At 65.2% G+C, this 21,133-nt stretch overlaps 2 protein-coding genes across 3 annotated transcripts in view; one reads left to right on the top strand and one right to left on the bottom strand.

Annotated features, from left to right (window-relative positions):
* FSD1 (fibronectin type III and SPRY domain containing 1) overlaps positions 1-21,133 on the top strand; it is a gene marked incomplete at both ends in the record, with an annotated part of 516,986 nt that overhangs the window by 334,045 nt on the left and 161,808 nt on the right. The gene's annotated exons all lie outside the window — the stretch shown is intronic.
* On the bottom strand, positions 741-20,544 carry ZBTB7A (zinc finger and BTB domain containing 7A). 2 transcript variants are annotated; one of them, XM_080808745.1, is made up of 3 exons: positions 20,291-20,544; positions 9,556-10,838; positions 741-5,928 (listed from the first exon to the last, which is right to left on the bottom strand). In XM_080808745.1, exons 2-3 carry the CDS (start codon positions 10,821-10,823, stop codon positions 5,430-5,432), a joined length of 1,767 nt encoding a protein of 588 aa, XP_080664871.1. In that variant the 5' UTR covers positions 10,824-10,838; positions 20,291-20,544; the 3' UTR covers positions 741-5,429. The 2 variants fall into 2 exon arrangements, with proteins under 2 accessions (XP_080664871.1, XP_080664872.1); XM_080808746.1 differs by lacking the exon at positions 20,291-20,544 and adding an exon at positions 19,038-19,257.

Genomic DNA, 21,133 nt, shown 5'->3' with positions numbered 1-21,133 from the left:
CCCAGCCCACAGTGGAGGCCGCAGCTGCCGGCCCGCGCGTGACCCTGGCCCGCCCGTGACCCTGAATCCCTCCGCATGACCCGGCTCGCGCTCTCCCGGGCTGCGGCATGGCCGTCCTGCCCTTCGGTCCCCTCCGTCACCCACCCCCACTCCCCACTCAGGGCCCTGGAAGTGCCCGTGTTTGGTAACCCCAACCTGGACGTGGGGACTGCCGTCCGGGACCCCTCATCGTGGGTGGGCAACGGCCCCCCTTCCTCCTGGGGGCACGTCAGGGGAACAGCAGTCAGCACAGATCCTTGATCGCGTCAGGGGGCCCAGTTTGGGACAGCACCCGGGGGGCCTCTGGCAGATTTGGGGCTCCCCAACTAGACGCCCCGCCCCCGGCCTCCAGAAACCGAGGAGCTAGAGGTGACCGAGAAGCCTGTCAGGCCAGTTCTCCCTGCCCGCCCCCGGGGCCCCTTCCTGGTGTCATCTGCCCAAGCTGGGGGCGTGTGGGTCACCTCCTCTGTAGGGGCCCCAGGCCTGCCAATGCTGGGGATCCCCACCCGGCCTGGGAGCCCAGAGGCCAGCTTCCAGGCCTGGCAGAAAAGGGCAGGCTGAGCATGGTGCGGGGCCGGACCCTTGGTGATGGGGTCCCCAAGGCACTCCGTCCCCGCCCCCCAGGCCCCCCTCCCCGGCCCCCACCCAACAAAACACAAAGAACATCAAAATCAGGCAAATGAGGCGGCAGCTTTCGTAACAGGCTGCGTTTAGTGGTTTTTTTATGTACAAGAAAAATGACTTTTTTTTGTCTGGTTTTTCATCTTTAGTCTTTTTGTTTTTGTTTTTGTTTTATTACTTTTAAAGCTTCTCCCCCCACCCCCAAAAAGTGCATTTTTATCAATTGATTTTTTTTTTTTAAATCTCCCACACTTTATAAAGACTCTCAGATACAGTCTATGGAATGTCTGCTCTGTGCTCTGTGTCCCCGGGCGCCGCCCTGCCCCCCATTCACCAGCCCCGGCCCCCCAAAGTCCAAGGCACCTTGTATCTGGGCCTGGGAGGGGCAGGGGGGAACCGGGGTATCCGGACCCCTGGCCGTGGCCTCCAGGCAGCTCCGACTCCGGGACGGGGGCCTCCCCGGCTCCCTCCATCTGCTGGCCCTGCCCGCCCACCCCCCATGTAAATCTATGTACTTAGTGCGAGCTAGTCTGAACTCTGAGGTTATGGCTCCCGGGGCCCCTGAGCCCCCAGGCCCTGACCCGTCCTGCGCCAGCCGCCCCTCCAGGAAGGCTGCTTCCTCGGCTTAAATAACTTTTTAAAATAAAACTGCAAATATAAATATCTTTCTTTCTCAAAAAATAGGATTTTTGCTTTTTTTGTTGGTTTTAAATTTTTTTGTCCCGCTTTGCCTTTCACTCTGTCTGGCCTCCTACAATCCCGGCTGCCTGGACTGCCTCGGTCCTGGGGTGGGTGGGTGGGGGTGCTCCCCAGGCCCCAGCCCCTGCCTCGGTGCCACCCTGTGCCACACATCCGCCACTGCCCCCCCACCCCCACCCCGACCCCGCACTCCCGCCACCATCATTGGGTCTCAGTAGTGCAAAGATTCCCCAGAGGGCCCTGGAAGGGACTGGGGTCTCTCCCCTCCCACCCGAGACCCCCCTCCCCCCTGGAAGGAAGCAAAGGGACAGCCATGTACAAACAGAACAGGATGAGATGGCCGCATGGGGTCTCCTGGGCAAGCCACCCAACGGGGCAGACTTTGGTACAGCCTGCTGAGCCCGGCTGGGTGCAGGCCCACACCCGCGCCAGGCCGGGCCTGCTCCGGCACTTTACATTCATTGGGTTTTAAGTTTTTTTTCTTTTTTTTTTTTTTTTTTTGGTTTTTTTTTGCCTTTTTTTTTTTCCTTAATCTCAAAAGGCAGGGTCAGGGTTGGGGTGGGGGCCTAGGCAGGGAGCAGTAGCAAGGGTGTTAACCTCTCTCTCCAGGTCCCATAGGCTGGTGGACGGCTGGGGGTGGGGGGCGCTCCAGCTCCCCCACCCCGAGCGCCCCCCGGAGCTTCCCCCACCCAGAGCCCCAGGCCGGGACCTCACTCTTACACACGCGCGCACAACACACAGCCACACAACTTCACCAAGATGATGGAAATAACAATTTCGCTTTGTTTTTCTTTTCTTTCTTTTTTTTTTTTTTTGTACCAGGCAGTTAAAAAAAAAAAACACCCCAAAAAAAGAAAACACAAAAAAAAACCCCAAACAACCAAACAAAAAAACGTTTTGCTGTGTCCCTTCTGACCAGTCAGCACGTTCCCCCTCAAATTTTTTTTTTGTTTGTTTGTTTCCTGAAACGCGAGAATTCAGCAGTATCTTTGGCAACACTTTATCACGACCTTAATTTAAAGAATAAAAATAAAATCGATCCACGTCTATATACAGTATGTGACTGCGCAGAGTTGGGGGGGCTGGGGTCCCGGCGCTGGGCCCATGCAGACCCTGCGGCCCCTAGGACGGGCTGGCGGGCAGCAGGAGAGGGTTAAGGCGGAGTGGGTGGGCAGGGCTGTCAGAAGCTGAGCTCAGAGCTAGGGGCAGGGGTTTAGTGCAATTCCCGAGGAAGTTTGTTAAAAGTGTGCTCGGCGGGGGTTCAGCCCTTGCCCCCCCCGCCATAGTCCCAGAGGCCTTGATCCCCCAAGTCCAGTCGCCCCCACTGGCCAGGACGACAGCTGATTTTTCAGTTGGTTTTATTGCAAGGGGGGTATATGGGTAGGGTGAGGGGGAGAGGGCTGTTCCCTCAGGGAACCTCTCAGCTGGGGTGGGGTGGGGGGTCCCTGGCCTGGGTGTGCTCGAGCTCTCTGCTTGGCCTCCACAGATGGTTCTCCAAAAGAGCTCACTCCGTGACACAGGGGTGTGAGCGAGGCCACCCTGGGCTCCCCGCCACCCCCCTCGGGGGGGGGCAGTCCTGAGACATTTGGGGGGGGCTGATGGGCTTGGGGGGGCGAGACACGAAAACTATCCTGTAGAAACGATGATGAAAGTTGCCTTCTTAAAAAGCTTCCCTTTAAAAAAAAAAAAAAAAAGAAAGAAAGAAAAAGAAGACGAGAAGACGGGGGTCTGTGTCACAGAGCCAAGGGGCATGGGGAGAAGGGCCAGCAGCTGGGGGGGGGGCAGGGGCCCCTCACCTCGGGCTTCGATGGGGAAGGGTCTCGGCTTGGCAGAGCGTCTATTTACAGGGTCCCACGCTAGGCATTGCATATGCGAGAGGGCGTAGGGGTGAGGGTGCCCTGGCCTCTGGCAACATGGTCCCCCCAGCCCTGGCCCCTGTCCGTGGCCTGTGGCTCGGTCGGTACCGGGCCTTTGGGGAGCCAGGGGCTGGGGGGAGGCAGGTGCCAGCCCCCAGATTACAGTCAGTGCCTTTGAATAAAAAGAGGGGTGCCTGGGGGGGGGGGGGATGTAAGGCCCTGGAGGTGGGGCCCCGTCACCCACCTCGACGGGGATGGCATGTCCAAGATGGCAGCTCCTTGGTGGCCACAAGGAAGGGCGGCCATGCTGGAGGGCGGGGAGCCCCGAAGTGGGCGAGGGGCGAGGGCAGGGGCCGGTGGGGGAGGAGGGGGGCTGGGGGGGGGGCTGGGCTGCTCTGGCTGGTCGGAAGGCCAGCCCTCTCTCGGGCCCATCCCTGAGCTGGGGCGTCAGTAAGGAGGGTCCCCGTGGACACGGGTTGGCCATCGTATGGCTGGCGGGTGACGAGACATCTCCAAATCAGAACCAAAAAGGGACAGAAGGGGGGTGGGGCCGGGGGTGGGGGGACACGGCAGAAACACAAAAACCCCACGGTCCTGCCTGCAGCACAGGCCCCCGTGGCGAAGCACGAAGACGGCCTCAGCCCTGGCCCGTGCCTTCCTGACCCCCTCCTCACCTCGGGGAACAGAAGTGGATTCTGCATCTGTGGTGGGTTTTTTTTTTTATTATTTTGTACAAAAATAAATTGACTTTTAGGAATTTTCTTTTTGCTCTCTCGCTCTCTCTCTCGCTCGCTCGCTCTCTCTCTTTTATTTTTTATTTTTTTTTTGTCTTTTCGACTTTTCATAGAAGTTGGTTGCGACTTGTAAACATGTTTTTAAATTAAGAATTAAGATAAAGTGTAGTACCCGTTCTGTTACAAAGTGCCGAGACTTCTATTTGTGGTTGGTTGTCTTTTTTTTTTTATGTTTTTTTTTTGTTTTTTTTTGTTTTTTTTTTTGTTTTTTGTTTTTGTTTTTCCTTTCGTTTTGTAAAATCTTGTTTTTATTGCTTTTGTGACACTGGAACTTCTGGACTCTCTCCCCTCCTCCCTGCCACCACGAGACCCTGGGCTCCCTCTGCTCTGGGCTGGTCTGCCCCACACTGTTGTCTGCTCCTCTGAGGAAAGTATATTTTATATATATATCTATATATATCTATATATAAATTTTGTTTTTAAGGAGGAAAAGAAAAAAAAAATCTAAAAAGTGCTTTAAAAACTTGGGGAGAGGGCAGGGGCGGGGAGGGTGAAGACAAAAAAAGTTTTGAATCTCCAAACGTCGTCTCGTGGGGTCTGGGTGGCCTGATCAGGGAGCGCAGGGGGGGGCGGGGGGGGCGCCCTGAGCGGAGGTCCGGGGTGGGGATGGGGGTCCGCCGGGGTGTAAGTGCCGAGAAGGGAGGCGGCGGGAGCCCCTGGGAGCCGCCCTGGTGCCCCCGCCCCCCCCCACCCCCGGGGCTCCCCTCTCTCCAGGCCTGGAAATAAATAGATTTGTGTCACAGCGGCCAGGAGACACAGAGGACCACAGGCAGGAACGGGAGGCGGGGAGGCCATTGGGGAGACGGAGGCGGGGAGACCCCCACTTAGTAAGTGCCCTGAGGAAGGAGGGTGGGGGGTGGGGACAGGGTACATTTTAACGTCCACTCACAGCGGACAGAGAGCGTTTAAGGTCCTGTCTGAAAGACTCGTAGAAACCAGCGAGGGGAGGAAAACAAAAGCCCACCCCCCCTCCCGTCCCCAACCCCCCACGGCCACCCTCACCCCCACCTGGGGCCTGGGGCCCTGACCAGGCCTCAGATGGGACCCCAGACTCCGTGCTGGGAGACGTCCGGGGGCCTCCGCATCTGTGTCCCGCAAAAACCCCAAAGTGAGCCCCGAAACCCATCGACGGGGTGGGGGGGATGGGGAGCCGGAGCGGGGGCGAGGGTCCCCGTGGAGGGAGAGAACATCATGAAGGAGAAAAATCTGAGAAAAGCACTACCCTAGATTCTGTGACGTTTCATATATATATATCTGTATATATATATATAGATATAGATATCTGTATATAGATAGATTTTCTTTTTTTGTGTTTTTTGGGGGGGTGGTGGGTGATTTTCTCTTTCTCTCTCTCTCTCTCTCTCTCTGTCTCTCTCTCTCTCTCTCTCTCTCTCGGGTTTCTGTTTTCTCTTTTTGGTTTTCAGGCAAGTCCGGCCGCAAAGCTGCCGTCGGCGGTGGGCCCGGTGCCCCCGTCGCCTCCCCCTGCGCCGGCCCCCGCTACATTCAACCTGCTCAGGCCGTCGGGGCTGGCCGCCTCCTCGTCCTCCTCCTCGTCCTTAAAGTGCTTCTCCTGGCCGTTGCGCCGGGCGTCAGGGGAGCCGGGCGGGGCCGGGGCGCCGGGCGGGGCGGCGGCCCCCGGGGAGGGGTCGGGCCCCCCGAGCCCCCCGCCCCGGACGCGGGGCTTGCGGCCGCGGCGCGAGGGGACGCCGTTGCAGCCGTCCTTCTTGAGGTGTCTGTGCAGGTGGTCGGAGCGGACGAACGTCTTGCAGCAGCTGTCGCACTGGTAGGGACGCAGGCCCGTGTGCACGCGCATGTGGTTCTTCAGGTCGTAGTTGTGGGCGAAGGCCGCCCCGCACTGCTGGCACAGGTACGGCTTCTCGCCCGTGTGCTTCCTCATGTGCACCTTGAGCTTGTCCTGCCTGCGGACGGGGCGACGGGTCAGCGGGCACAGCCGGGGGGTCCCCCCGCCGCCCGCCCCCCCGCCCGCTGGCCTGGCCGGGGCCGTGAGACGCCGGCGCCGGAGCAGGGGCAGTGCCGGGCGCTCTGGGGCGAGGGGGGCGCCGAGGGCCCCCAGGAATGGAAACGGGCCTCGGACCCCACTCGCTGCGTGGCCTCAAGACGACGGCTGAACCACTCTGAACCCCTTTTCTCAGCCACAGGAGGAGGGCTAGAAGGGGCTCCCCCCCGGGGCTTTTGTGCCTGCTGAGCACCAGGCCCTATTCCAGGGTCTGAAATATACTGCAGGGCACAAGGCAGAACGCCGGGGTGTTTGGTAACAGACGGGGGGACCAGCTGTCCCGGTTTTGAACACCGGCAGTCCTGCATCCCGGGGCCATGAGTCTCCACCCCACGGCCCCTAGGCCCCATCAACTCTCCCAGCACCTCTGCTTCTCTTGGCTGGCTCCGGCCACCCCGGCTTCCTGGCTGTCACAGCAACACGCTAAGCACGTGCCTACCTCAGGACCTTTGCATGTGCTCTTCCTGATGCCTGGAGCACTTTCTTCCCAGATCTTCACATCTGAATTCCAGCTCAAATGTCACTTCCTCAGAGAGGCCCCTCTACCCTCTACAGCCGACCCCACCCCACGTCCCTCATAACCACCACCATCTGACTCTCATGCCAGTTTCCTTATTCCTCATCTGTCTGACTGACTGGACCATGAGCCCCAAGACAGCAGGGTCGGGGTGATTCCGGGATCTCTGCCTGCCCATCTTGCCCCCTAGGGAACAGCGTGGATCTAGCTCAACCTGGGCCCTTTCGGCCCCCAAAGCTGGTCAGCGTATCAGTCTTAAGCGGCTTCAGGCCAGCCGCGGCTCTGTCCCCCAGCGGCCACTGCTCGCACGTGGCCCCTGAGCCCTTGAAACACGTCCTGTCCGAACTGAGAGGTGCCAGAAGTGCAAAATGCATCCCAGATTCTGAAGACTTTATCTGGTTAATGTAATGTAAAAAACCTCATTGATGATTTGGCACACTGGTTACATGTTAGATGTATTTAAAAAAAAAGGATACGAAGTACGATTCAAATTACTTTCACCCGTTCCTTTAACTTTTTTAAAATGCGGCTATCAGAAAATGTAAAATCACAGTAGTGACTCACATGATGCTTTCCCGCACTGTGTTGGTCTGCAGTCACAGGAGAGGGCTCCTGCTTGGACCCATTCGGCAGGGGCTGAGACCTGGGTCTCGGGAGCCCTGGCCAGCAACTGACCCGCTCCTTGCTGCAGCCTCTCGCACCCTACATCTGAGATACACTGGGTCTCTCACTTTTCACATGTGGCCAGCCTGGTCAGAGCCAGGAGTGACAAACTCCTATTCATCCTTCAAAGCCCCAACTCAAATGCCCTCCTCCTCCAGGAAGGCTTTCCCACCCCTCAGACAGAGGCTTGGTCTCCCCGAGGTTCCTCTAGCCCCAGGTCCCTCCCTCTGGAATCACCCACAGAGCTGGTGTCCTTCCTTGCTCTAACCCTTTCTTGACTCTTTACTGCTCTGAGGGTCAAGGCCTGGCTCTCTGCAACCACCCTCCTGCCTATTCTCCAGCCTTATTACTTCTAGGTGCATCGCTGGAACTCAGGTCACAGTGAACTCATCGTTCCCTGGACTGACCGGGTCTGTCAGCAGCGAGGGGATGCAGCCGCCAAGTTCCCTTCCTCTCGCCCCGCCCAAAGTCCGCTAACGTGGTCCTCCGGCTGCCTTGCCCGGATGCTAGCATGGGGCCGGGTCCAGAGGGGACAGCAGGGGCTCGGACTATGCAAGCAGTGCACAGAGACTTCCCCACGTGAGGCTCAGAGAGGGAAAGTGACCTGCCCCAAGTTGCACAGCGGGTCAGGGGCTGCACAGTGGTGGGGTGGGGGTTGAAGCAGCCTGTTTCGTCACCCCGAGCCCTGGCCCGGGTAATTATAGCCCCGGCTGCCACAGGCCCCGCTTACTCAACTCTCTAGTGTGACTCAGAGGGGCCCCTGGGCTCCCTGGCCTGGAGGAAGGCGTGGGGGCTGGGGCCCTGGGTTGGGGGCAAAGAGGAGCCAGGTGGGCACATGGGGGAAGAGGCACAGCCCAGGGACCTTCTCCCTGCCTCAGCTTCCCCGAATGGCAAAGAGGATCAGTCCGAGTCAGGGTGGGGTAACCACGAGCACAGCAGGTCAGAATGAAACTGCGTCAGGCCTGTGGTTAGGGGAGCCGGGGGAGTGGGGCGGGGTGCTCCAGACCTCTGCTCAGCCTGGTCACCTCCCCAGACCCTGGCTTGCTGGGCCTCTATCAGGCTGCTCCTGGGCCCAGGGACCCCTGAGGGCAGGGCCCACAGCCACCTTAGGACTCCTGCCTGGATAAAGAGGGCGGCCCCAACACTCTGAGCACCCCAAGCTCATCAAAGGGGTGGGAGCTGGGCCACCAACTAGACCGCCTCCCTCCCACCTAGCACCCTTGGCCCCTCGTGGGAGATGCCGGGCCCTGCAGTCTGGGCCACACCCTCTTCTCCTGGCCTGCTGGGGAGGGGGCCAGGGGTCAGCCCCTCTGTCCTGTCCCCATGGGGCAGGGCCGGGAAGCTGGGACAATGGCCTCTTTCTTTAGCCTGGGTGGGCGTGGCTGGGGGAACCCCAGGGCGGGTGGGGGTAGGGGGTGATGCTGAGTCACCCAGCCTGGCCAGGCCCCTGCACGCCAGCCCCCCACCCCCACTGGGCTGGTCCACAAGGCCCAACCAGCCAGCTCTGGACTCTTAAGATCCAATCACAAATTCCCCTAGCCTGGCCTCGGACTCCTCCTGCCTGGGGACCAAGCCCAGTGGCTCGTAGGCCCATTTCCCTCCACAGGTAGCTGCAACCCCCAAGTCCACTGGCCTCAGGGCCTTTGCACCAGCTGTTCACGTTGCCTTTCCCTTGCCTCCTTGGGATATCGGCTCTGTTTAAAACAGCTACCGCCCCCCACTCTGTTCTCTGTAGCTCTGCCAACTCACGTTACCAACTCTGTGGTTTCGTCTCAGATGTGCCCCTAGCCCACACAGGGCCTCTAGCGTGTCTCTGCACTCCTGGGTCCCCACCGCCTAGGACGGGGCCCAGCACCCGGCAGGTGTGCCATAAATGTTGGCCAAGGACAGTGAGGCCCCCAGGGCTCCCAGAAGACTCAAGGAGATAACGCGGCTCCCCATGCCCTATGGGGCAGCCACCCCCTCCCAAGGCAAACATCCGCCTCCAGCACAGCGGAGAAGAACCAGCCCTGGGAAAAGAAGAAGAGCGACTGCCCGTGCCTTCCCCTCGAGCCTCCTGTGGTTCGGCCCCAGCGCCCCCAAGCTCCCCCGCACCCCAAGGCTGTTCCCCAAGGGCCGTAGGGGAGGCAGGTGCCCAAAAACGGAAGGAGCTCCCTTCCCGGCAGGACCGCGCCACCCCTGCACGCGCCCGCGCTGTGTGCATGCGTGCGTGCGTGCGCGTAGCTGGGTCCACACGTCGGGGAGGGGTCCACACGTGCCTGCAGTTGAGGCAAAGGGCCCCTGGAACGCCCCCCCACGACGCCCCCGCAGCAAGCCCCGCCCCCGGCCACGCCCCCGCGGCTGGCTCACCTGGTGAAGCGGACCTTGCAGATGTTGCACTCGTAGGGCTTCTCCCCGGTGTGGGTCCGGATGTGCCGCGGCAACTTGCCCGCGCCCTGGATGACCTTCTCGCAGATGGGGCACTTCTGGAAGGCCTTGGCCCGGATCTTCTTTTCCACCTTCTGCGACCAGGCCGGGTAAACATCCCCGTCGTGGGCGCCGCTGAAGTACTTCAGGTAGTAGTCCACGACGCCCTTGTCATCCGCCCGCGACTCGTCGTCACTGTCCCCCGCCGCCGCCGCCCCCGCCCGGCCCACCGATGACATCATCTGCTGCAGCAGCGTGCTGGCCGCCAGCCCGTCCGCTTCGGGCCCGTCCCCGTCCCCGTCCTCGGCCGCACCCGACAGGAAGCCCGGAGAATCGCCCGGCTCGGGGGCTGCCTCCGACAGCGAGGCCGCCTCCTCCTCCCCACCCCGGCCGTAGTGGCCGTTCTGCGTGGCGGTGGCCGGCGGGGCCACGGGGGGCGGGAAGAGGCCCCCGGTGGGGGCATCCTCGTCCCGCTCGGGCCACAGACCTGGGTTGCTGTCGCCCTCGTCCCCATCCCCGGCCGAGGGCCGATCGCCCGGCGGTCCCGGCCCGTAGAAGTCCAAGCCATTGCAGTCGCCGGCGGCCACGGCGGCCACGGCCGCGGCCACGGCCTCCTTGGTGGCGTCCAGGTCATCGTCGGACGCGCCGAAGGCAGACCAGGGGAAGGCGGCGGCGGCGGCGGCGGCGGCGGGGGGCAGGCTGTTCATGGGGTTGCTCTGGAAGAACTCGAGGTACTCCTTGGCCCGGAGCAGGTTCCGCTGGTCGGTCTGATCGACGAGGTCCAGCTGCCCGGTGTCGGCGCCCGCGTCAGCCGCCAGGATCTGCCGGTCGAGGAGGTCGGCGCAGACGTGGCTCACGGCGGGGATCTCGAGCAGGCGGGCGGCACTGAGGATGTCGCCCACGTTGGCCGTGCTGACGGTGAGCGTGGCCGTGTAGGCGAAGTCCATGAGGGCCGTGAGCGCCTCGGCGCTGACGAAGTCGATCTCGTACACGTTCTGCTGGTCCACCACGGCGCCCGACGTGAACAGCTTCTTGAAGTACTGGCTGCAGGCCGCCAGCACCGAGCGGTGCGTGGGGAACTCCCGGCCCTCCACCAGGATCACCACGTCGCACAGCAGGCCCTGCGTCCGCTGCTCGTTGAGCCCGCTCAGGATGTCGCTGCTGTGGTCAGGGAACGGGATCCCGATGGGGCCGTCCACGCCGCCGGCCATCTTCCGCGCCGAGACCTACAGCACCGGGGAGGGAGGGGTGCTCGTGAGGGTGCCGGCCGGGGACCCTGGGAAAGGAGTACCCCACCCGGCCCCCCAGCCTCGGGTGCCCTAGTGGGGGGGGTGCGGTTCAGCACCATCGAGGTGAGATGACATCGGCAAAAGCCATGCTGGATGCTTCAGGGGGCGGACCCTGGTGCCCTGTCCTCCACTAGAGGGCCCACCAGACGACCCATCCAAGAGGTCATCGGCAGTGGGACGAGAGCACACAGTAGGTGCCCAACGAACACCTCCCGGGGCTTGCTTCCTCATGAAGCTGAGCACTGGCTTCTGCCCCTGCCCCCAGCCTCTCGAGGAGGCAGTGACACAAGCCACCCACCAGGCGCCAGCACACCCGAGCCCCCAGCCGTCCCCCTGGGGCAGCACCATCTCTGCCAGAGGCGAGAAACCAGGCCTCGGGGAGACCTGTGCCCACGGCCCCGCAGCTGCACCCCAGCTCAAACCTAGGGTGCGTGACCAGAGGGTCCGTGTCCACCTGGCCTCTTGGCCTCCCAGACCCTCACTCCCACCTCCCAGTGAGGCCCAGTTCACTTGGGGAGCTCTGAGTCAGGGAAAGGGAGATGCTGAGACCCAGAGACCAGGCTGGGGTCACCGGGCTGGAGGCGTGCCCCGGGGGGGGCGGAGCCAGGGACATCACAACAAACCCCGGTGGCCCCGGGGAGCCGCCACCGAGCAGTCTGGCCCTGGGACTGCTTTCCCCTGCCTGCCACGGATGAGCCCCGCAGAGGCGGAGCAGGGGGCTGGGGGCTTCCTGTCCACATCAGGCCCACCCAGCCCCCCACAACGCTTGGCCACCCTGGCCACTGCTGTTCGGCCCGGGCCTCAGTCTCCCCACCCGTTAAATGGACAGAGGGCTCTGGAAGAGCTGGCCACGGCGGGGGCGGCACTCAGTCCGTCCTGCCCCTCTTCCCCACTCCTTTTTTCCGCCTTCCCCTGGGCTGTGACTCATCCAACCACTCGGGCGCTTGTGCAACCCTCTGGCTCCTGTCCGCACCCCTCCGCCCTCTCTGGGGAGCCCCCGGCTGCCCCGAGCCACCCAACACAACCCATAGTCCTCTGGCCGGTCGGCTCCTGGGACAGAGCCCCCCGGACGTCTCCCGGGAGAGGGACGCAGCTGTGCCTTCCTCGGCCTCCTCAGGACCTCTGGAGCGCCAGCCCCCAGCGCCGAGCAGCCCGGCGCGGCTCGAACCCAGATCCCTCCCACCTCGAGGGGCCAGCCGGGCGGGCCACGGAGCCCAGGGTCGGTGCGGCTGGCCCCAAGGCCGCGGCGGAACGGTCCCAAGCCTGGGCCACCCCAGGGACGGGGTCCAGGCCTTGGGGCCGACACAGAGGCCTTTGTGCGGCCACACAGGCGCAAACTACACTTCCCAGGATGCCTCTCTCTGCGGCCCGCCCTCTTTCCCCGCTGACCGCACCAGCTGCTCGGTTCCCCCCTCAGTTCCGCCAGCCCGTTGGCGGGGGGGAGGCTGACAAGTGGCTGCTGGGAGCAGGAAGATGGGGGGCTGACCCCTTCGGAGAGGCTCAGCCGCGGGAAGCCCCGGAGGAGCCCCCGTGGCGGCTTCCACCCCCTGCCACCATCTGCCGTCTGGCCCCGGCCCCGGGGAGCAAGCGGGCAGACGGGCTCCGGATCAGACTGGCCTTGGCTCTGCTCACCCCCTTCTGATCCGCCTCAAGATGGCCACCCTGGCTGCTCTGTGCCCCCACCGGGGTGCCCCAGCGTCCCCTCGGACCCTGAGGTGTCTCTGGGGGCCTCGAGGTCGGGCCCTGAGATGGCTCAGATGATTCACCGGCCCCCCTTCCACGGCCGCTCCGCCCCCGCCTTCCCACGGGCACTGAGCCCGCAGGGCAAGGGGGCCCGCACAGCCCTACTTCAAGGGTGAAGAGGCCGAGGTTCTCATTTGCTGGAAACCACCCGGCTGGGAAGGAGCAAGCCTGGGCCTCAGAACTGGTGTGAGGCACCGGGCCAAGTCCTGGGGTCTGCGCCGGGTCCAAGAGCATCTCTTTCCCCACGTAACCATCAGAGGTCCTCCGGAGGGCCAGGCCTGGGAGGATGGATAGAGGCCAAAAAACCCCCCTGCCCCGTGAGAGCGGCGGGACCCCCACTGACAGAGAACACAAGGGCCCAGACACACCTGGACCCCTAGCCTGGGGCGCCCGGCGACCCTGACCCTCTGGGTCTGGCCTCCCTCGTCCCTGCTCCCGCCACCAGCCCAACAAGCCGTCACCTCGTCCCTCACCCTGGAAACTAAACTGGCTTTGCAGACACCTGGCCCACACCCTCACTCCAGGAACAGAGGCCACCTGCCCGCCACGCCCTGGGCCACGGCCCCCACCCAGGCCTCCTGGGGCCCTTCCTCTAAGAAAGAGTTAGAAGATGGCGTAAGCCAGGAGAGAGGAGGCAACTGAGCCCCCTCGCTGGGTCAGGTGGGCTCCTGGCAGCAAAGAGCCGCGTCTGCTCCACACCCACTGGGCCCCGCGTCTTCTCCCGGGAGAGCCTCACGGCCTCCTGCGCTCCAACAGGCCCGGCTCACACCTGACGCCTAGTAGGTGCCCCCACACCAGGCGGTTTCCTTGGCAATGACAATCCGATGAAACTCCTCTCCTCCGGGAAGCCCCACCCCCACGCCGGCCAGGCCAGGAGGTTGGGGGGGGTCCCCTGAGCTCAGGCCCACACCCACCAGGCCCATCTTTCATCAGAGCTCCGCCCCCGCACTCGCCTCTGTGGGATTTCCGGGGTGCTGGGTGCTGACTCGGCGGCAGAGGGGCAGGCCTCAGCAGGCTCCTCCCGGGCTAGAGGTGGGGCACCCCTTCTCTCTGCGCTCCCCGCCCACCCCCCCTCCCGCCACGCCGCAGGCACACAGTAGGGGCGCAGCAAACCGGATGAACGGAAGACCACAGAGCCAGGCGCTGCAGAGAGCCCACGCCCAGCCCCGCCCACCCCGCCGGCGGGCTCCCCGGTCCCACCTCCCATCCCACCCGGGGTCGCCCGCTGCACCTCTTCCAAGGCGGCAGAACCCGGGCCGGTTTCGGCCCTCCTGGGGCCTTCTCTGCGCCCTGGACATCTCAGGAACTAATTCAGGCACTAACCAGGCACCTTGACCTCATCCTTCCCGCTGTAACCCTGGGCTTTACAGACGAGGAGAGGCTCGGAGCCGTGAAGAGACCCGGGCAAGGCGACACAGCAGACCAGCGGCTGGGCTGGGGACTCAGACTAGCAGACCTGAGCCGCTGCCACGCAACTGCTAGGGCCCAAGGGTGAGGTCAGAGGTGCATTCCCCCGGTCCCAGGAGGAGCAGGTGCCACCGGGAAGGACTCCACGACTGTGGGAAGGGCGTCCCAAGCATGGGGGACAGCAGAGGTCGAGGCCCAGAGGGGGGCACCTGGGAGAGGAACGGGGAGAGGAGGCTGCATCCACCAGGCTTCCCAAGGTCAAGGGTGCAAAGTGAGGGTTGGGGCGGGCCTCCTCCTCCTCCCCCACCCCGCAGAAGAGAACGACAGGAAACCAAAGGGAACTCTAATACCTACTACGCGCCACGCAGAGCAGCCTGGGCCCACCCCAGCTCTCCCAGTTCCAAGCGGCAGGACTCTGGGCGAAACGCAGGGTCTCTGTGCCCCGGTCTCCTCAGAGGGCACGACAGCGGCAAGGGGACTGCGGCTGCTCTAGGCCCAGGGTCCCGCTCTCGCCCACTGGGCAAATTCTGCCTGAGGACCTACTGTGTGCCAGCACTGGTCCCCAGAGGCCCAATGGGGCTGTTTCTTGACCCTCTCCTGTGCACCAGGGGGGTAGGGGGGGGAGACACGACTTGGAACTTAATCTCTGAACGTTACTGCAGGAATTTAGCCCCTCCCCACCTACTGTGTGTCAAGGGAGTACGTGGGGGCGGGCCCAGGAGGAAGCCAGGGGAGAGGAGCTGTCACCTGGAGGGGAAAACCAGGCCCAGGCCCAGAGAGGGTGGGTGGCCCGCCCAAGGTCACACAGCAAGTCTGGTGCCCAGGTGCGGCTGCCAGGCCCACGCCCACGCCCAGCCACCCCCTCCCCCTCCCAGGCCAGCGGCCTGTGTTGCAAGGTTGGTCCCAATGGGTAACCCCGCCCTGACCTGGTGCCAATCCCTGCCTGGCCCGGTCCCCGGCCTGGGGTTTAATGGGACAGGAATGCAGCGTCCCGATTAGGGAGTGGGGGGCACCAAGGGCCTGGCATGGCTGCCGGGCTCCCAGCCTGCCTGTCCTCATAGGCCTCCCTCCAGGCCAGACACCAGCAAACAGGCCCTCGGCCATTTTATGTGTCCATTATTGCCCTAAATGGGGAGGGGCTTCCTGCCCAGGCCTTAAAGGGCCAGAGGCAGGAAGGCTGTGGGCCCAGTGGGAAGTGTAGGGGGGGAGGGTGACGAGGGGGTCATGGGGATCCCATATGACCCCCAACTCATGGGTGGGGCTGAGGCTCACCCTATTCCCACGCTCTTGAGTGCCGTCACGGGTCAGGAAGTGACAGCCCTGACACCAGTACCGGGTTCCAAAAGGAAGCCCCAGGAAGAGAGAGGCCATTCATGGTGTTAGAAGGAACGAGCGTCCCATCACTTGGGGTAAGTAAAGCCAAGCCTCACAAAATCCCATCCCTGCCTGCCCCACCCCTGCTCAGCCTGCACCTGCTTGTACAAAACGCCGCGACGAGGCCTGGGGAGCCTCTAGGAGCCAGACTCCTCCGTACCTCCAGCCTCTTCCTCCCTCCCCGGAGGCCTGCTTGTTACCAGGAGGAGCCTGCACCAGCCCCACGCCCGCCCCCAGCCTGGGCAGGTGGAGGGCTCAGCCTCGAAGCCCCAAAGGGGAGCTCGGCCTATCGGGGGGCCCTAGTGTCCCGTGCCCACCAAGCCGCCAAGTTCCCTCCCATCAAACACATCCTGACGGGAGGTGGGACTGGGCCTTGTTTTCCAGTTAAACCAGAAAGGCGTGGGTGGGGACACTTCCACTGAGTGGCCGTTCACAGCCTGCTGGGGGGACAGATGGAGGGGCCGGTCCTTTGGCCACGTTCCTCACAAGCGCCGGATTCTCCGCGGGTACCTTTCGCGCTTTGGTACTCCGGACTCGGGCCTCGGGCGCCAAGGGCAGGAGCTGCTCCTCCCCGGCTTCGGGGGCGGGGGTGGGGGGGCCTGATCTCGGTCATCTCGGCATCCGGCATCACAGGGTCTGTAATCATTGCCCCACTTTACAGGTCAGGAAACTGAGGCTCAAGAGAGGGGAAGGGACTGGCCCAGGGTCACCCGACAGAGCTGCCTTCGAGCTCTGCACTGTCTAACTGGTCCTGCCAGGGCTCCTTCCCCCCCTCCTCCACACTGCCCCCGGGGCACCAGCAAGGGGGGCCTTGGGGCCGAGGACAGCTTATTCTCACGCCCCCTCAGCACCACCTTGTGATAGCCCAGGAGAGGGACAGGTTTGCCGGAGGCCGCCCGGGGAGCCTGGGGCCGGCCTGGAGTCCGGAGCCCTGGTCCCCAGAAGAGGGCTGCAGGAGGGGCTCTCCCAGGCCCTGACGCTCCCTGGGAATCACTGGCCAAACCCTCAGGCCCAGAGACTCGGGCTGACGGCAAGACTGAGGTGGACAGACGGGTAGTGACCTCCCCAGGTAGACCTTGGGTGAGGCAAGGGGTAGGCTGGGACTGGGCCACCCTGGCCCCCGCCCAAGCCTGTTCCTCTGGTCCCCACCGCCCAGGGCTGTGGCAGGGCGGTTTATGGCCCATCAGGTGCCTGGAGCACAAGGTGACAGGTGGGGGCTGCCACACGTCTCAAGGGGCCGGGCCAGCGACACACTCCAGCAGAATCCAGGTGGTGCCCTGAACTGACCTAGGGGCTCCCTCAACGGGGGAGGGAAGGAGCGAGAACACAGGTAGACCTGCAGCCACCAAGCGCAGAATACCCTGCAACCCCACTTTTCGAGGGGGGACATCCAGACTCCGAAGGGCCGAGGGGCTTGTCCGGCGTCACGGAGCAGTCAGCAGGCCGTCGTTCAAAACCCCCGCAGACCTGGGCCGGCTCTGCTGCAGAGCAGCCGGCTCTGAGACTCGGCTTTTTCGAGGTGCCCTCAGTCATCCTGGGGATGATGGGTCATAAAACCCAGAGCCCTGCCCGTCTTCAGGGGCCAAGGTGCCAAGGTGCGGGACTGCGGCTCCAAGGGGCTGGGAAAGGCCTCAGCAAGTCGTAAAAGGGCCGGCCGGAGAAGACTGGGAGGTGAGAGGCCAGGGGTTTGTGCTGTGTGACCTTGGGCACCTCACTGGCCCTCTCTGAGTCTCACTGTCCTCTTTGTGCAAAGGGGTTCGAGAGCCCCAGGAAAGCTCCATTTGGCCTCCAGACGCCTGCTCTCAAAGCCCGGGCCCTCTGGAAGACAGGGGTGTGGGCGCCCCTCCGCTGAGAGGAAGGAAGATTGGGCCTCATCCTGAGCCGGGAGGCAGGACCACGGTGGACAGACCCTGCTCCAGCGAGGTGACCTTGGGCTGCTCTCTGCCTGCCCCTGAGCCCTGGTCCCCACCCTCCTCACCACGACACAGGCTCCCACAGGCTCCCAAGGCTGCTGTAAGCCCCCCTCGCCAAGATCCCCTCCCTGCTTTGGTTTCCTCCTAAAGCAACGGCGGAGGGGGGCGGGGGGGTGCCACCGGCCTGAAGCAGCCGTAGGTCGGAGGGCCCCGAAGGAAGAGAAAGCAAGGAAAAAAAGCAAACACAGGTGCTTGCTACTGTCTCGGGAGCCTGCCCTGCTGGACGGAGGCTGAGCTCTGCGGGGCCTCAGTATCCCGCATCGAGAAAAGGGCACACCAGCTCCCCACCGCAGCCCTAACGCTGCTTCTCCAGGGGCCCGCGAGCGCGGAGAGTTTCGTGGCTCCCGGCCCGGGCCAGGGTGCTGACTGGCCACCACGCAGCCAATCAGAGCTAAATAATAAATACCCCCCCAAAGTGACCCACGAATTAAAATTTCAGTGTCCCCGTTGGCTCCTCTTTCCTTCATTAGGCATGCGGATCCCAGGGCTTCGCTCTCCCAGTCACTGGCTCCTGCCCCCCCTTCTCCCCTAGGCTCCCGTCGCCACAGCGATGGCTGGCGGTAAACAGAGCCCCGAGCCCAGCCGACAAGTGCCAAGCCCGGTGTGCTCCAGGGGCCCCGTTGGGGGGTGGCCCCAGGGGAAATGCCCCCTGCCTGGAGCCCTCGGCCGGGCAGCAGCAGGGCCCAGCCTGGACTCCCCGGACCTCTCCCAAGACCAGCTCTGCCAATAGGAAGTGATCGGCGGGTCGTGCGGAGGGCCCCCCCAGTGAGGGAGCGGCACACTCGGGGTTACGCCCTGGCCCTGTTGTGGGGGGGGGGGCTGACATGGAATCCCGGATGCCCTCTCCAGCCAGCCCTGCTCCCGGAGGCAGCTGGCAGTGAGGAGGGGGGGAGGAAACCAAGCCTGCCACCCATGGGTGAACCAGGTGGGCACAGCCGGGGAAGGGGCACCAACACCTCTCTCACTTCCGCCGCCTGGCTAGGGGGAGAGAGAGAGAGAGAGAGGGGCTAGTTGTCGACCTCCCCCTGCCGCTCAGTCCACTGCTGGCTGCATTTCCCAAACATTCAGTGGGCGCCCACTAGGTGCCCCGGCCTGGTTGGACAGCAGTCTTGCTGCGGTCCACCGGGCTCCCCCGCAGCCAGCCAGCGCGGGCAGTGCCTCCCAAAACCCGCAAAGGCCTGTGCCTGGGGGTGCACCGGCCCCAGCGCTCAGCTCAGGCCCCTGCCTGGTTCCCAGGCCTGGGGCCGGGGGAGGGAGCTGGTTCCCAAGCCAGGGAGGGAGGAAGAGCGAGGGAGGGGGCCGGATCCCACCAGCTCACCCCCTCCTCTGCCGGGGCTCAGCGTTCGCACGTGGTGGTGGCGTCAAGGGGAAGGAGGGGGGTCCGGGCCAGAGGAGACGGGGTCACGCGCTTTGGGGGCGCGGGCGGGGGAACAGGGGTGCTCTCCGCCCCCTCCTCGGGGGCCGGAGCCGCGCGGCCGCGCGCGGGCGGGGCAAGGGGCCAGGCCGGTCCCCCCACCCAAGGCTGAGTCAGGCCCGGGCGGGGGCAGGAAGCGGCCCCCTCCCCCGCCCCGGCCGCAGCGCGCGGCCCCCGCCCCGGCTCACGGGCCCCCGCCGCGCCGCCCGCGCGGGGGGCTCCTACCTCCTTCCCGGGGCAGCGGCGAGGGGGCCCGGCCCCGGCGGCGGCGGTGGCGGCGGCTGCGGCTGGGCTGGCTCCCTCCGAGGGGCCGGGAGGCGGCAGTGAGCCTGGCCCCGCGCCACCCCCCGCCGCCGGCGGCCAATCCCCACCCGGGCTGGGGGGAGGGCGATGCAAATTACCCCGGATCTGGGTCCGCCCGCCCGCCTCCCCCACGCCCGAGCCCGGCCTGCACTAGGCCGCGCATCCCCGGGCTCGCTTGCGCCGCGCGGCCGCTCGGGCCGCCGCCCTCCCCGGGGAGCGCCGGGTGGGTGAACCCCCCCCACCGGGGCGGGGGGCCGAGGGGAGGGGGGCTGGGGACGGTTACACAACCAGGCTGGGAGGGGCCCCGGGGCGGGGAGGGGGCCGGCCCGCGGGCCGCGCAGCCGGAAGCCGGGGACCGCCACCGGCCCCCGGCGAGGGGAGCCCGGCTTCAGGCCCCGCCCCCAGGCCGCCTCGGCCCGCCCCCGCGCCGCGCCGCGCGATCGGCCCGCGCCCATTGGTTCGCCGGCCCGCCGCTCACCGCCCCTCCTCCGCACCGCCCCTACCCGCGGACCGCGGCGGGCCGCCGGCGCGAGGCACCCTGGGACGTGTAGTCCGAGCCGCCTGCCACCTGCCAGCCGCAAGCGGCGTGGGGACTACGACGTCCAGAAGCCCCCGCGGCCGCTCCCGCCCACCGGGACACTCCACCCCTTCCCCCTCCTTTGCAAAGCCCCCCTCCCTGTTTTTTCAGCCCCCTCCCCCCCATCCCCCATGGAGCTCAATCCTGGCCAACTCCAACGTATGCACGCAGCACCGAATAGGCCCCCGGGGGGCGAGAGCACCCCCAGTACCTAGCTGCAAACTTAGCACGCGACGCGCCCCCCTATCTCCCCACGCCGGTTTCCCCCACCCTCAATGCGGCCCCGCTTCCCCTCCCCCGCTCCCCGCGCGCCTGGGATCCCCGAAAAGCCATGCACTCGCGAGGGGGGGGGCGCTGGGGCACAAGTCCATGCACTTCGCCCCCAATCCCCCTTCCCGGGCGGCGCCCCCTCCCCGCGCTCGGGATCCAGGGTGCCTCCAGCCTCCGGGCAGCTGCCAACCACCCCCTCCTCTGAAACTTGCGGAACGTCCGCGGCTCCGCGATCTCCCCTTCCCGGGAGGGCAGAGGTGGGCGCAGCGCCCCCGGCCCGTCCCCGCCCTGCACCCCGTGCGGGGGGCCGCGCCGGGCGCTGACTTACCTCGCGCGGCCGGGCCGGGGCCGGGCCGGGCCGGGGCGCGAGGGGCCGGGGCCCGGAGTTGGGACTGGGCTCCTCGGCCGCTCGCCTCCGGGGTCCGCGTCTCTCGCTCTCCGCCTCTCGCGCTCTCCCCTCGTCGCTCCCTCGCTCCGGCGGCGGCGGCGGCGTCACTGCCCCTACAGTAACTGTACAGTACAGCCAAAGCCCCGTATGATGCTCGCGACTCCCTTCCTGGTTTCTCCGAGGGCAAGAGGGGTCCTCCCTTGTCTTAAAGGTGCCGCAGCCGCCGGCCCCCCCCCACGCCCAGCCCGCCCCCCCCCACCCCGGCCTCGGAGGCCAGAACAGGCTCGGCAGGTCCCCTCTTGCCACGTCTCTGCCCTCCCGTGGGGCTTCGCCTGCTGCGCCGGGGAGACCGGGCTGTTATTAGGTTTTGTCAAGTTGGGGGGGGTCCAGCCCGCCCCCGGCGCGCCCCCCCTCCTCTGACCTCTCCGCCCCGCTGCGCGGCGCCGTGCCAGCTTGCCAGCTTATCTGGCCCCAGAGCTCCCCGGGGCGCGGGGGGAGCGGGCCCCCCGGGGTGGAGGGGGGGTGGGGGCCTCCAGATAAACAGGCCCCCAGCCTCTGCGCAGAGGCGGGCGCGGGGGGGCGCGGGCTTTGCCCCCGACGCCCGGGGCGTGGCAGGATGGCAGCGGGGGCGGGGAGGGCTGTGCGCACTGCGAGGACCGACGCGGGCGTGGGTCGCGGCGGCCCGGGCTGCTGGGGGTGGGTGGGGGCGCGAGGGAGTGGGGACCCCGGGCCAGGCGCCGGCCCTCCCGGGGCCTCAGTTTGCCCAGCCGCAGAAGGGACCCG

The sequence above is a fragment of the Martes martes genome (assembly GCF_963455335.1).
Source record: "Martes martes genome assembly, chromosome: 1".
NCBI lineage: Eukaryota > Metazoa > Chordata > Mammalia > Carnivora > Mustelidae > Martes > Martes martes.
This window is presented reverse-complemented; position numbering and strand designations above follow the sequence as displayed.

Bases quoted from the DNA above. Each gene is read 5' to 3' on its own strand.
- ZBTB7A (XM_080808745.1), bottom strand. From the start codon at position 10,823: ATGGCCGGCGGCGTGGACGGCCCCATCGGGATCCCGTTCCCTGACCAC. The intron at 5,929-9,555 runs GTGAGCCAGCCG...CCCCGTCCGCAG, and splicing joins TGCAAGGTCCGCTTCACCAG to GCAGGACAAGCTCAAGGTGC.